General features: G+C 41.4%; 1 protein-coding gene across 1 annotated transcript in view; it reads right to left on the bottom strand.

Moving 5' to 3' along the window:
• Nucleotides 1-252: 252 nt before the first annotated feature.
• The window catches only part of ALDH1L2 (aldehyde dehydrogenase 1 family member L2), a 74252-nt gene continuing 61659 nt past the window's right edge, over nt 253-12845 (bottom strand). Inside the window, exons 20-23 of the mRNA XM_025882553.2 lie at nt 7605-7770; nt 5781-5886; nt 2861-3060; nt 253-1003 (exon numbers count right to left, since the gene is read on the bottom strand). Of these exons, the coding sequence (XP_025738338.1) occupies nt 948-1003; nt 2861-3060; nt 5781-5886; nt 7605-7770 (528 nt within the window). The 3' untranslated portion in view covers nt 253-947. The remainder of the gene's footprint in view (nt 1004-2860; nt 3061-5780; nt 5887-7604; nt 7771-12845) is intronic.

Raw genomic sequence — 12845 nt, 5'->3', positions numbered from 1 at the left:
TAGTGATGGGGGAAACAAAGTTAGTTTTTTCTTAAGTACCATGAACATAGCACAATGCAAGGTACTTATATTATTGCATTGAATCCTCAGAATAAAGCTCCTGAGGAAGGCATTACTATCCCCATTTGACAGATAAGGAGACTGAGGTTGGGAGAAGTTGAGCAAGTTTCCCCAAGTCACATGGCAAGAGGGTGTGATAAGAACCAAGACCAGCCTCCAAAGGCTATTTACACTCTATATCATACTGTAAAATTAAGTTTTTAAAAGCCATTTATTAGAATTTAAGCTATGTGGGGCCAGAGATGATGTCATGAAATTCTGTCTATCCCTCAGAACATTACGTAGTAGCCTGTACCTCGTAAGTACGCAAGCACTGTTTTGGATTGGTTGTCCATCACAGTGGGTTGAAAAGTAGAACATCGAAAGGCACAAAGATGTATCTTATTTCCAAATACGAAAAAAAGGGAATTTGCTTCACATTCTTTACAAGATATACTGATCCTTGAGAGCAAAATTATAGAAAATCTTTTTAATAGCCCCATAGGTATAGTTCAGAGGTTAAAACCTGCACATACGATACAAAGTTTCCCCCAAATACACCTTGTGTATTATAACTGCCTGATGTGGACATTTTTCAAGAGGAACAACAATGGTTAGATTAGTCTTGGTGGGGAGGAAAAGCCACTTGGCGGTTTAGAAACACGTGGGATATACAACAGTCAAACCCCAACAATGACAAATCATTTTAAGGTATAAAAGGTGTATCAGAAAATATTCAGGCACAGGTGTAAATGCTTGGACATGTGGTCTTGACCCTGTTTATGGTCCATGTGTGCGATTTTGGCTCGTGGCTGGTACCTTTTCCCTCAGCACACCCAGGCCTCTGAAGTGTGTTGAGGGATCAGGAGCGGTGTCGTCTGCTGAGGGTTCCCGATGATGGCCCCGCTCTAGTATTCCAGCGTCACTGTCTTGGTTTTGAGGTACTCGTTTAAAGCTTCCTCCCCTAGGGAACAGAAAAGCAGTTCATGGACCAGTGAATGCAATGTCACCAGACTCCGGATACAGATGTAGGTGTGTAGGTCACTAAGCAACTAGAATGTGGCCGAAGCCAGGGCTTCCCAAACGGTGAAGTTCATGTGAGTCACCCGAAGACCTTGTGAAACTGCAGATTCTGATTAAATCCAGGGAAGGCCCTGAGATTCTGCATTTGTGACCATCCCCCAATGATGTGGATGCTCGTAGGTCCACGGACCACACTTCGAGGAGTAAGGGCTTAGACCACCAATCAGGTCTTCTGAGGAACAGTGCTGACTTGGTCAGTCTCCACCAGAAAACGTGCTCCCTTATTTCCCTGCCTGACAACAAACTCTTCATTGCTATCCTTTGCCCATTTAGGCTGAACAGAAGTGACCAACATAATGTCCTTCGGATTATATTAAATGAAGCAGAACTGAGCAGAAGAAAGAAAGTTTGAGACCCTTTGGTGTCATCTTATTTTAAAGATAATGTCATTTTCCTGATTTATATAGTATAGAGAAGAGTATATCCAGCCAGAAGGTTTGCCTTTCTGTTTCTATTCTATTTTAAGCTTGTACAAATCATCGATTTCTATCGCAGTGAAAGGGCACAAATACCACAGGGACAGCTAATGAATATATGATCCTGGAAGTTGAGCTAAAACAAGGGTTCTTAACCTTAATGGAGAATTGCCCTGGGAAGCTTTTAAAACTCCTGATCCCGGGTCACACCCCAGACCAATTAAATCAACATCTTTGTATTTTTTAAAGCTCCCAGGTGACTCTAATCCAATGTGCGGCTAAGGCTGGGGAACCCCTGGGCTTCGGGAGTTTAAAATTGGGAGAGAAAGAAACCATTTAGGCAAATTCTTTTGTTTTACAATAAACACCATTTACCTTCAACTCAATGGAATTTAAAAAGAGAGCTACTTTTATTGCTACAAATACATTACCAAAAGTCACCAAGGAAAGAGAAAAATGTAAAAATACCCCACATTAACCAAACTTAATATTAGTGGACTAATAAATCAGTAAATCACGAATATTTCCATTTTTGAAACAACAAGCCAGACTGGCTGTGGGGAGTAAGAACATGGGCTTGGCAGCCAGACCGCCTGGCTTGGAATTCTCTTTCCGGCAGTGACCTGCGTGTGAATTTGGGCAAGTTACCCACCCTCTCGGAGCCCCAATTTCCCCATTTACAAAATAAGGATAATAATAGCTATTGTGAGGACTGCTTGTGCTATTACAGGTAAAGTAGTTAGCAGAAGATCTGGTTCATAGTGTTCAAAGTCAGCTGTTACTTGAAATGTGATAGTGTCATTGCCCACAAAGAATTATCTTTTGGATTTTCTGCAATTCTAAATCTGAGTTCCCAGATTTCCAGAAAATGCTGCCAATTGCAGTATTGATTCTGAAAGACTGCCAGGCAGCTTACAGACAGGATTTCTTCTTGGAACTAGCTGTGTATTGCCCTCCACCCATTTCCCTTTGTTGGTTTCACTTAGTCCCGTGAAAGCTAAACCAAGTGCATGCTGAATGTCAGGGGAAAAAAAAAAACAAGCATATTTTAGCGAACAGATATTGCCAGTGTTTCTTTTTCCTTTCAACATTAATCTTGTTCTCTGAAAAACACTTTTCCATGCAATTTGGGTACTTTTCTGTATGTACATTAACTAAAAATGTTTAACATTAAAACAGAGTTAGTACCCATATAAACCCAGATCCAACTGCCATTTAGGAAATGTCCTTCGAAACAAGACAGGAGTGCTGCAGGAAACATCGAACAGACTTCCCTGTGACAGGCAAACAAAGGGAACATGGAGGAGAAGAGCAGAGCATACCTAAGTCTTTCCCAAAGCCAGACTGTTTCACTCCCCCGAAAGGGGCTGCCACATCTGTCTTGTTGTACGTGTTAACAAAAACAGTTCCTGCTTCTAGTTTTTCGCTCACATACATGGCTTTACTTATGTCTCTTGTAAAGACCCCCGAGGCCAGACCGTACTCTGTATTATTTGCTCGCTGCAACACTCCATCGATGTCCCTACAAGATGTTTTTAGGAAGACAAAACTTCAGTGAATGTAAAGCAAAGCATTTGCATTTTATGTTCTAATATTTCCCCCCTGCACGCTAGAAACAGAAAAACACTACTGAAAACTTGCTTAAATGTTCGTGAGTGAAATATTCCAGGCTTATAGCAAAAGAAACTCCCAATGAGCTGTTATAGCTCTAGTATTATATTTTTCATGTATATCATGCAACGCCTTTTAAAATCTGAAGTCCTCTTTTCCATTTTCTTCTTGGTTCTCCTTCATGACTTCTCACCTCCTCCCCCCTCCCTTGAGTCCCACTTCTAGATGCATTTTCAGAGCACCCCCCACTTTCCTTCCATCTCTCCAGATTTTGCATACAGTTCCAGGCTCATTCATTCAGTACTTTGCCCTAAAGCCTTCCCACCTCCCACCAGTGTCATGGGGAAGGCAGTAGGGTGTAGTGGTTCAGTGAGAGGCCTCAGCAGCCAGGCTGCCTGGGTGACCTTGGGCAAACAGCTTCATCTCCACATGCCTTTGTTTATTGCAAAACATAGCAGTAATAATAAAAGGACCTTTCCTGTTGTTGTGAGGATTAAATGAGCTAATAGTGCCTGGAACACAGTACAATGCTCAGTAAAAGTCAGCCATAAGCAGGGAGCACATATTCCTCCAAACTCAGTATTTTCGTTTAACTCTTTGTGTATTTGTGGTTTGCCTCCCAACAACACTGGAAGCTCCCAAAGGGCAGGGATGATCTCTTCTTCTTCTTTGTACCATGGTGTTAGATCATCACATGAGAGTGAATTCAATTAATACAATTCAATAAAAGGAAATACAAATTATCCCTTCAATCACAGTTTCCCTGCCTTTTGACTCAGTATGTTTGCGCTGGCAAGTAAGTGGAGACGTGACCCTGTTCATCTCTCGGTTGGGTCCAGTTCCAATGTGTCTGTCATGGTAAGAGTATCTCATCTTTATGAGTGTCATCCTAATGTTTAAAACTGCATAAATGCTCTGGCCAGTGAATGCAAGCCAAGTATTTCATCTGGCGCTCTGGCAAAGAAACAGGATCTGTCCCCAAACGGGAGGAAAAATTAATTGTGCTGATTTTTTTTTTTTTTTTTTGAGAGACAGCACAGGCTTCAGCGTGGTGTCCTCTGAAGGGATTTTCCAAAGTAATCCTGACTACACACAATTTGAAGCTCGCACAAGAAATTTGGAACTGAACCTAGAGTGAATTGAGGCTCTGCTAAAACTCTCACACTTCTTGATGCACTGCACATGGTAGAGACCCAAATATTTATTGACCAGCCTAAGGTGGAAAGATGGCTTTATGCCACTACTTGTTGGGGACTACTGAGATGACACAGTTTCATAGGACACCTTGCCTACTTCTAGGAGAACAAGCATAGCAATGGCAACAGCACTGTTAGCAAACATGACTTATTTAATCCTTAGAATGACACAAAAGGATAGATGCTATTAATCACCCAATTTCACAAATAAAGAAACCAAGGCTCAGACCAGCCCAAGCCCAAAGAGATAGTCAGGTACAGTGGCAGAATGCTGGGCAGACTCTACCCACTGCCTTTGGCTGCCTTTGGCCCTCTGTGGTTAATTGCCCATCTCCTCGTCTGTCTCCGTTATTAGCTGGTAAATTCCTCAAAGACAGGAACTGTGACTTATCTTGGTTGATATCCCCCAGACCTGGCTTCTAAAGTCTGTATGTTTGGGAACCCTGGGTGGCTCAGTCAGTTAAGCGTCTGCCTCTGGCTCAGGTTGTGATCCCAGGGTCCTAGGATCGAGCCCTGCATCAGGCTCCCTGTTTGGGGGTGGGGGGTCTGCTCTCTCTCCCTCTGCCCCTCCTCCCTGCTTGTGTTCTCTCTCTCTCTCCCAAATAAATAAATAAAATCTTCTAAAAAGTAAAATCTGCATGTTTAACACAAAGACTATCCTATGGGGGGACTTTATGAGGAAAAGAAGGTTAACAGGGCATCCCTGGATCAGTGTGTCAAAAGATTGCTCATTATAGCTTAGTGTCCCCACCTATGTCTTACAATATGTCTATCGAAGACCAAGAAGTCCTCTGAACTCTGTGTTCTGGCTTTTTCTACCTTCTCATTGGTTGAAGGAAAATTGAAATCAGACTTCTGAAGAATTTTACCCAGTATACCATGAGAGTCCATTGTATTAAATATTCTTACATGAGCTCAGTTACCATACGACACTCTCTGATATGCTAAATACTTTAGAAAGTTTCCTGCACTATAATGAACCATCGCTGATAGTTGATTATATGGTGATTGTGGACATTTTATAAAAAGTTGAGTATTAGGCTTTCAGGGGCATAATCCCCTATGAAAGCAACACTCTTTCCTTGGGAAGATCACATTTCACAGATGCTGCCTTCCCTGGGAATGTAAATGTAAAAACTAGTTCTGTTATTCTTAGTTATTTATCTTGTTTGAGAGACATTTCAAGGGTTGGTTATACAAAAACTAAATTTAGCCAGCTAGAATTCCATACTGTCAGCCATTAATTTAAGCTAAGAAGCAAAAATATATAACAATCTACATTGGTTAGCTTTCTCTTCTAATTATTTAAGTCAATTATTGTTATATAAATGAGCATTACATGTCCATTGATTTTATGGTCTGTATATAGCACAATGGCAGAAGAAAAAAACACTTATCTAGTCAAAACCTGTTAAATTGTACCTGAAGAACATACCCATTTTGGAATTTAGAAATGACCATAATAGGCCCAAATGATTCCTCTTTGGCAAGATACATGTGGTCTTCCACATCTGTGAAAACAGTTGGTTCCATAAAAAAGCCTATTTGAAAAACAGAAAAGATCATCAATTATAGGGTAATTAATTTTTAATTGATAGTTCTCTCATTTAATTACATCATATTTTTTTTTCCTTCCCTTCTGGGTCAATAAAACCAAGCCGACTTTCCTTTTCCTATTTGGCATTAGCATTCCTAGGTTCTTGTTTTTTCAGCTATTTATTACAAAAATTTGAAATATATGTCAAAGTAGAGAAAGTATCATGAATCGAAAAATAAATATCTACTCATATTTTGCTATATTTGATTCATTTTTTTCCTTGCTGAAATAATCAAAAGCAAATTCCAGAGATTATAACTTCCACCTCCATGTATTTCAGTACAAATCTGTAAAAAAAATAAGGCATTTCCTTACCTACCACAATATGTTATCACATCTAACAAAATTAGTCCTAATTCCTTCTTCGTGACTTATATTTCCATTTTTTTCTCAATTGATTTGGTTGGTTCAGGCTTCCAATAAATTCGACATATTGCATTCACTTGTTAGATCTCTTAAGGGCCCTTTCATCTAGAACATTTCACCCCTAATTTTTCATGGCACTGACTTGTGAAACAGACTGAGTCAGTTGTCCTGCAGAGTACGTTGCATTTAGATTTGTGTTTGTTTCCTTGGGAAGACATTTAATGTGTTCCTCTATCCCCTTTATTTCTCATAAATGGGAAGTTTGACCTCAAGACACAGTTGGATTCAGGTTAAACATTTTTGGCGAGAATACTGCAGAGATGATGTCATGTGTTCCACCTTGCATCCCTCGAGAGACACATCATACCAGGCTGTCCCTGCTTTCCCTTTCCTTTGCTTAGACTGACCAGTGGGTTCCAAGCGGTGATAACTTCCCCTCTCTGTTGTAAAACTGTTTTTCTCCTTGAGACCGGCAAGCGATCTTGGCGGAGAAACTTTGGTACCTTGCACATTCTCAGGTCCCCATCAACCTCTCTCCCGATCACTTTAGCCTCCCTTGATGATAACTGCCTAAATCAACCATTTCATCCAATTAGGGGTACAGAGTGGTGATTTTTCTATTCCATCATTTTTTCTACATTAATTAGCAGAAATTCTTCTGTTAAAAAAAGTCTCCTTTATCAGCTACTCAGTTTACCCAGAAATTCAGTTCATATAAGAAACGCAGCTACGTGTTAAAGTTTCCCCTTCTAATTATCAATTTTCAGAGTAAGGTAGAGCACAATCCCCCTACAGCAGTGAAAAATGGGGTTCTGAAGTTGTTGTTTGTCTTTTTCTCCTTTGGGGTATCATGACATGTAGCCATTCCCATATTTCAGTGACAGGTAAGGCTTTAGACAATAGGAATAAATCCTTCCCAGGCTACCCTAGCTAAGATTAAATCTCACAGCTCCAGGAATCAAGGTCATCAGCACCAGAATGACATAGTTGTCCATTACACCTGTTTACTGGACCATCAAGGGCCTGTCACATCCATTTTGTGATTTGATTTCCACAGCCTTGTAAAGCAGGGTGCACACGTCTCATCCCACGTTACACAGGAGGAAACTGAGGCTCAAATTGTCATGTCCAAGGTACCCCAGCGTATAAGTGGCCAAGCAGTGTCCAGAAAAGAATTCCTATGGTCATAACATAAATGCTACTCTTTACTTTTGAGACAAGATGGAGCTGCAGTGAAAATCGTTACCATCCATTCCACCTTCAGAAGCCAGTGCTGGGCTGTGGAAGGGAACTTACCTGGCCTGTGCACTTGTCTTCCCCCATACACCAAGGTGGCCCCCTCTTTAACTCCAGCTTCACAGTACTGCAGAAGCTTTTCCAGATGGGCCTGATGATTTTGGGGCCCGTGATCGGTAGATCTGTCAAGTGGATCACCAATTTTCATCTTTTTAATTTCTTCCACCTGTTTGTCACCCGGTTCACAAAACACAATTGACTGTTAATAATAGTAATGGATACCCTCGGCTAGCTTCTACCGTGTGGTGGGTGTCTTACTAAGCTGCCAAGAGATGTGTTGTCTTTTAATCTTCACAGAAGCACTGGAGGTGGGTATTTATTATTTCCATCTTACAGATGGAGAAACTGAGGCTTCGACAGGTTTAGTGACTTAACACACACAACCACTAAAGACAGTAGAGTCTTCCTGACTTGAAAGCCCACTGTTAACCACTGAGTTCTAACAGACCGTAAGCTACAATGTTACATTCAAATTATCCTGAGTGTTAATCCATTAATATAGCAAACCTGATGTTCTGGAATTTTTGTTAATACAGCACCGTTGTACTCTTCAGGGCAGAAGAATTTCTAAAATGGCCACATGGTTATCTTTTTTCTCTCCCCAGATGTAGCAGCCTGCCCTTGCTCGTGGCATAGCCATACCAGAGGAATTGCTAGAATATTCTGATGAAAAGCCATCTTTATTGTGCAATATTCATCGCTGACATCTCTCTGTGATGGTCCCTGTGCACCTCACTTACCTTAATCTACTTGTACATTTTCTAATGCTAAGTCCAATTCTTATAAGAAGAAAGAATGAGAGTTACCACGACCCAGCAGGCCCATGAATTCGAATTTGGGCTGGGCAAGAATCCCTCAGTAAGTGCTCAAGAAATAGCTGCTGAATGAATGAATGAATACCAATTGCATCTGTGCAAGACATGTTTCCTGATGGACTGATAAGGTCGACTCTTGACATTTCTGGTCTCAGCATTTGAAATATCCACAAACTGAAGTTGTGAAAGCCCTGTAACTTGTATTTTACTGAAACATAAAATTGAATTAGAGGGATGTTCAGGAGGTAGCCACTGCCCACCATCTGCCCCTCCATATGTCTTCCGTGTTTTCCATTCTCACGAAGAAACAATGCCTTTGCTTCTTGGGAATGGGGAGGAGGGATTGACTCTGAAAAAAAGAAGCTGGGTGCTGGTTTTTCAAATATAAACAAATCTGTGATTACTGTTACCATAATAATGTCATAGTTTATTATAGTATATTTTAGCCACAGAATTCATCTTAATAGTTCTATAAAGGGCTTTTGGTCTCATGTTTATTAGAATCATGACCAATCTATGGGGGTAGGTATGCATGTGTGTGTATGCATATCTATCAATCTATCAATCTATCTATCTATGTTAGTGGAGGATATGATACTCTGTTCTAATAACTGTGTGATGAGGATTTGCAAGGATCTACTGGTATATCTCTTAGTCAGTTTAGGAATTTACAAAAATCTAGGAGTATATCTCCCACAAACGTCAAGGATATAATTTACTATAAATGCAGAGCAAGGTATAGGTAATGAAAGCTCTTAAGGTTTTTTTATAGAGACCTATATCTTTTTACTATGAAAAATTATGAATACAGAGAGTGGAGCAAGATGGCGGAGGAGTAGGAGACCTGGATTTCGTCTGGTCTCAGGAATTCAGCTGAATAGGGATCAAACCATTCTGAACACCTACGAACTCAACAGGCGATCGAAGAAGAGAGTAGCAACAACTCTGAACAGAGAAGCGACCACTTTCTGGAAGGTAGGACGTGCGGAGAAGAGAATCCGAGGCGATATTCGGGAGGATAGACGGCGGGGGAGGGGGCCTCCGCCGGCCGCTTCTGGCAAGTGCTAGAGCCGCGGAGCACAAAATCGGACCTTTGAGAAGTCGGCTCCGCGGAGGGACGTCGCTCCAGTGGCTAAGTGGGGGGCGGAACCCTCCCGGGACAGTGTGGTCTCAGGACCCTCGGGGTCACAGAAAGACCGGGGGTGAGTGCGGCAGAGCTCCCAGGTATCGGAGCGGGGAAGCCGGCTGCAGAGACGGAGCCGAGGCGCGGGCTCTCAGCTCGGGGTGGCCATAAACTGTGATCCGCGGCCCAGTCGGGCCACTGCTCCCCCAGCAGGGACCCAAGAGGCGGCAGATCCGGGGAGACTCCCCTTCCTTCCCGGGGAGGAGCGGCGCGGGAACACACCGCAGGGATCTGCTGGGTTTGGAGACTCCACACGGGGTCGGGTGCCAGAGATAGAAACGCTCGGTCCCAGGCCGGGTGAGCACGGAGTGCGGCCAGAGACAGGGGACACGGGAGTGACTGCTTTTCTCTGGGGGCGCACTGGGGAGCAGAGCCCCGAGTTCTTGTCTCTTCTGGGGCGGGGATTGGGAGGCCGCCATTTTCACTATCGTCCTCCAAAGCCGTACCGAGAGCTTGCAGGGAACAAAAGCCCCTGAGAGCAAACCCGAGCAGCTTGCTTAGCCCAGACCGACAAGGGCGGGGCAATTCCGCCTCAGGCAAAGACACTTGGGAACCACGGCAACAGGCCCCTCCCCCAGAAGATCAGCACGAACAGCCCCCAAGCCAGGACCAAGTTTATCAATCAAGGAGAACGGGAGAACTCCAGCGCTAGGGGAATACTGCACATAGAATTCATGGCTTTTTTTTACCATGATTCATTAGTTTTTTAAAGTTAATTTTTTAAACTGTTTTTTTAATTTCTCTTTTTCCCTTTTTCAACCAACATCTTATCAATCCCATTTTTAAAAAAACATTTTTTATTTTTCATTTTTAGAGTCATATTTTATCCCTTCATAGTAGTTACCCTTATTTTTGGCATCTATATATATAAGTTGTTCTCTCTTTAAAATTTTGAGATACAGTTTCTTCTAACAGATCAAAATATACCCTACATCACTAGTGTATGGCTTTGTTCTAGTCTCCTGCCTGATCACATTCTCTCCCTTTTTTTTTTAACTCTTCTTTCTTTTTTCAAACAACTTCTTATCGTATCAATTCGTTTTATAAAATCTTTTATAATTTTCATCTTTACAGTCATCTTCCATCCCTTCATTGTATCAACCCTTACTTTGTACATATATAAGTCTTTCTTCCTTTAAAATTTTAGCAGGCACTTTTTTCTAACAGACCAAAATACACCCCAAATCTAGTGTGCGGAACTCATCTATGCACTAGCCTGATCATATTTGATCATATTCGGTTTTTTTTGTATTGTTCTGTTTTTGTTTTTAATCTTTTTCTCTTTTTTTCTTTCTTTCTTTTCTCTTTCTTTTTTCTTTCTTTCCCTTTCTTTTCCCTTGGTTTCAGGTCTTTTCTGATTTGTATAGAGTATATGTGCTGGGGACGTTGTTAATCTGTTAGCATTTTGTTCTCTCATTCATCTATTCTCCTCTGGACAAAATGACAAGACGAAAAAAATCACCTCAGCAAAAAGAACAAGAGACAGTACCATCAGCCAGGGACCTACTCAATACGGACATTAGTACGATGTTGGACCTAGGGTTCAGAATCATGACTTTAAAGATACTAGCTGGGCTTGAAAAAAGCGTGGAAGTTATTAGAGAAACCCTTTCTGGAGAAATAAAAGAACTAAAATCTAACCAAGTCGAAATCAAAAAGGCTATTAATGAGGTGCAATAAAAAATGGGGGCACTAACTGCTAGGATAAATGAGGCAGAAGAGAGAATCAGCGATATAGAAGACCAAATGATGGAAAATAAAGAGGCTGAGAAAAAGAGAGAGAAACAACTACAGGATCACAAGGGCAAAATTCGAGAGATAAGTGATACGATAAGATGAAACAACATTAGAATAATTGGGATCCCAGAAGAAGAAGAAAGAGAGAGAGGGGCAGAAGGTATATTGGAGCAAATTATAGCAGAGAACTTCCTTAATGTGAAGAAGGAAACAGGCATCAAAATCCAGGAGGCACAGAGAACCCCTCTCAAAATCAATAAAAATAGGTCAACACCCCGACATCTAATAGTAAAACTTACGAGTCTCAGAGACAAAGAGAAAATCCTGAAAGCAGCTCGGGACAAGAGATATGTAACCTACAATGGTAGAAATATTAGATTGGCAACAGACCTATCCACAGAGACCTGGCAGGCCAGAAAGGACTGGCATGATATCTTCAGAGCACTAAACGAGAAAAATATGCAGCCAAGAATACTATATCCAGCTAGGCTCTCACTGAAAATTGAAGGAGAGATAAAAAGCTTTCAGGACAAACAAAAACTAAAGGAATTTGCAAACACGAAACCAGCCCTCCAAGAAATATTGAAAGGGGTCCTCTAAGCAAAGAGAGAGACAAAAAGCAGCACAGATCAGAAAGGAACACAGACAATATACAGTAACAGTCACCTTACAGGCAATTCAATGGCACTAAATTCATACCTTTCAATAGTTACCCTGAATGTAAATGGGCTAAATGCCCCAATCAAAAGACACAGGCTATCAGATTGGATTAAAAAACAAGACCCATTGATATGCTGTCTGCAAGACACTCATTTTAGACCCAAAGACACCCCCAGATTGAAAGTGAGGGGGTGGAAAACCATGTACCATGCTAATGGACACCAAAAGAAAGCTGGGGTGGCAATCCTTATATCAGACAAATTAGATTTTAAAACAAAGACTGTAATAAGAGATGAGGAAGGACACTATATCCTACTTAAAGGGTCTATCCAACAAGAAGATCTAACAATTGTAAATATCTATGCCCCGAACATGGGAGCAGCCAATTATATAAGGCAATGAATAACAAAAGCAAAGAAACACATTGACAACAATACAATAATAATGGGGGACTTTAACCCCCCCCTGACTGAAATGGACAGATCATTTAAGCAAAAGATCAACAAGGAAATAAAGACTTTAAATGACACACTGGACCAAATGGACTTCACAGACATATTCAGAACATTCCATCCCAAAGCAATGGAATACACATTCTTCTCTAGTGCCCATGGAACATTCTCCAGAATTGATCACATCCTAGGTCACAAATCAGGTCTCAACCGGTACCAAAAGACTGGGATCATTCCCTGCATATTTTCAGACCACAATGCTTTGAAACTAGAACTCAACCACAAGAGGAAAGTCGGGAAGAACTCAAATACATGGAGGCTAAAGAGCATCCTACTAAGGAATGAATGGGTCAACCAGGAAATTAAAGAAGAATTAAAAAAATTCATGGAAACC

The sequence above is a fragment of the Callorhinus ursinus genome, unplaced genomic scaffold, assembly GCF_003265705.2.
Source record: "Callorhinus ursinus isolate GAN/ISIS: 27379988/994484 unplaced genomic scaffold, GSC_fseal_2.0 scaffold14, whole genome shotgun sequence".
Classification (NCBI taxonomy): domain Eukaryota; kingdom Metazoa; phylum Chordata; class Mammalia; order Carnivora; family Otariidae; genus Callorhinus; species Callorhinus ursinus.
The sequence above is the reverse complement of the archived record's forward strand: the minus strand, read 5'-3'. Positions and strand labels throughout refer to the sequence as shown.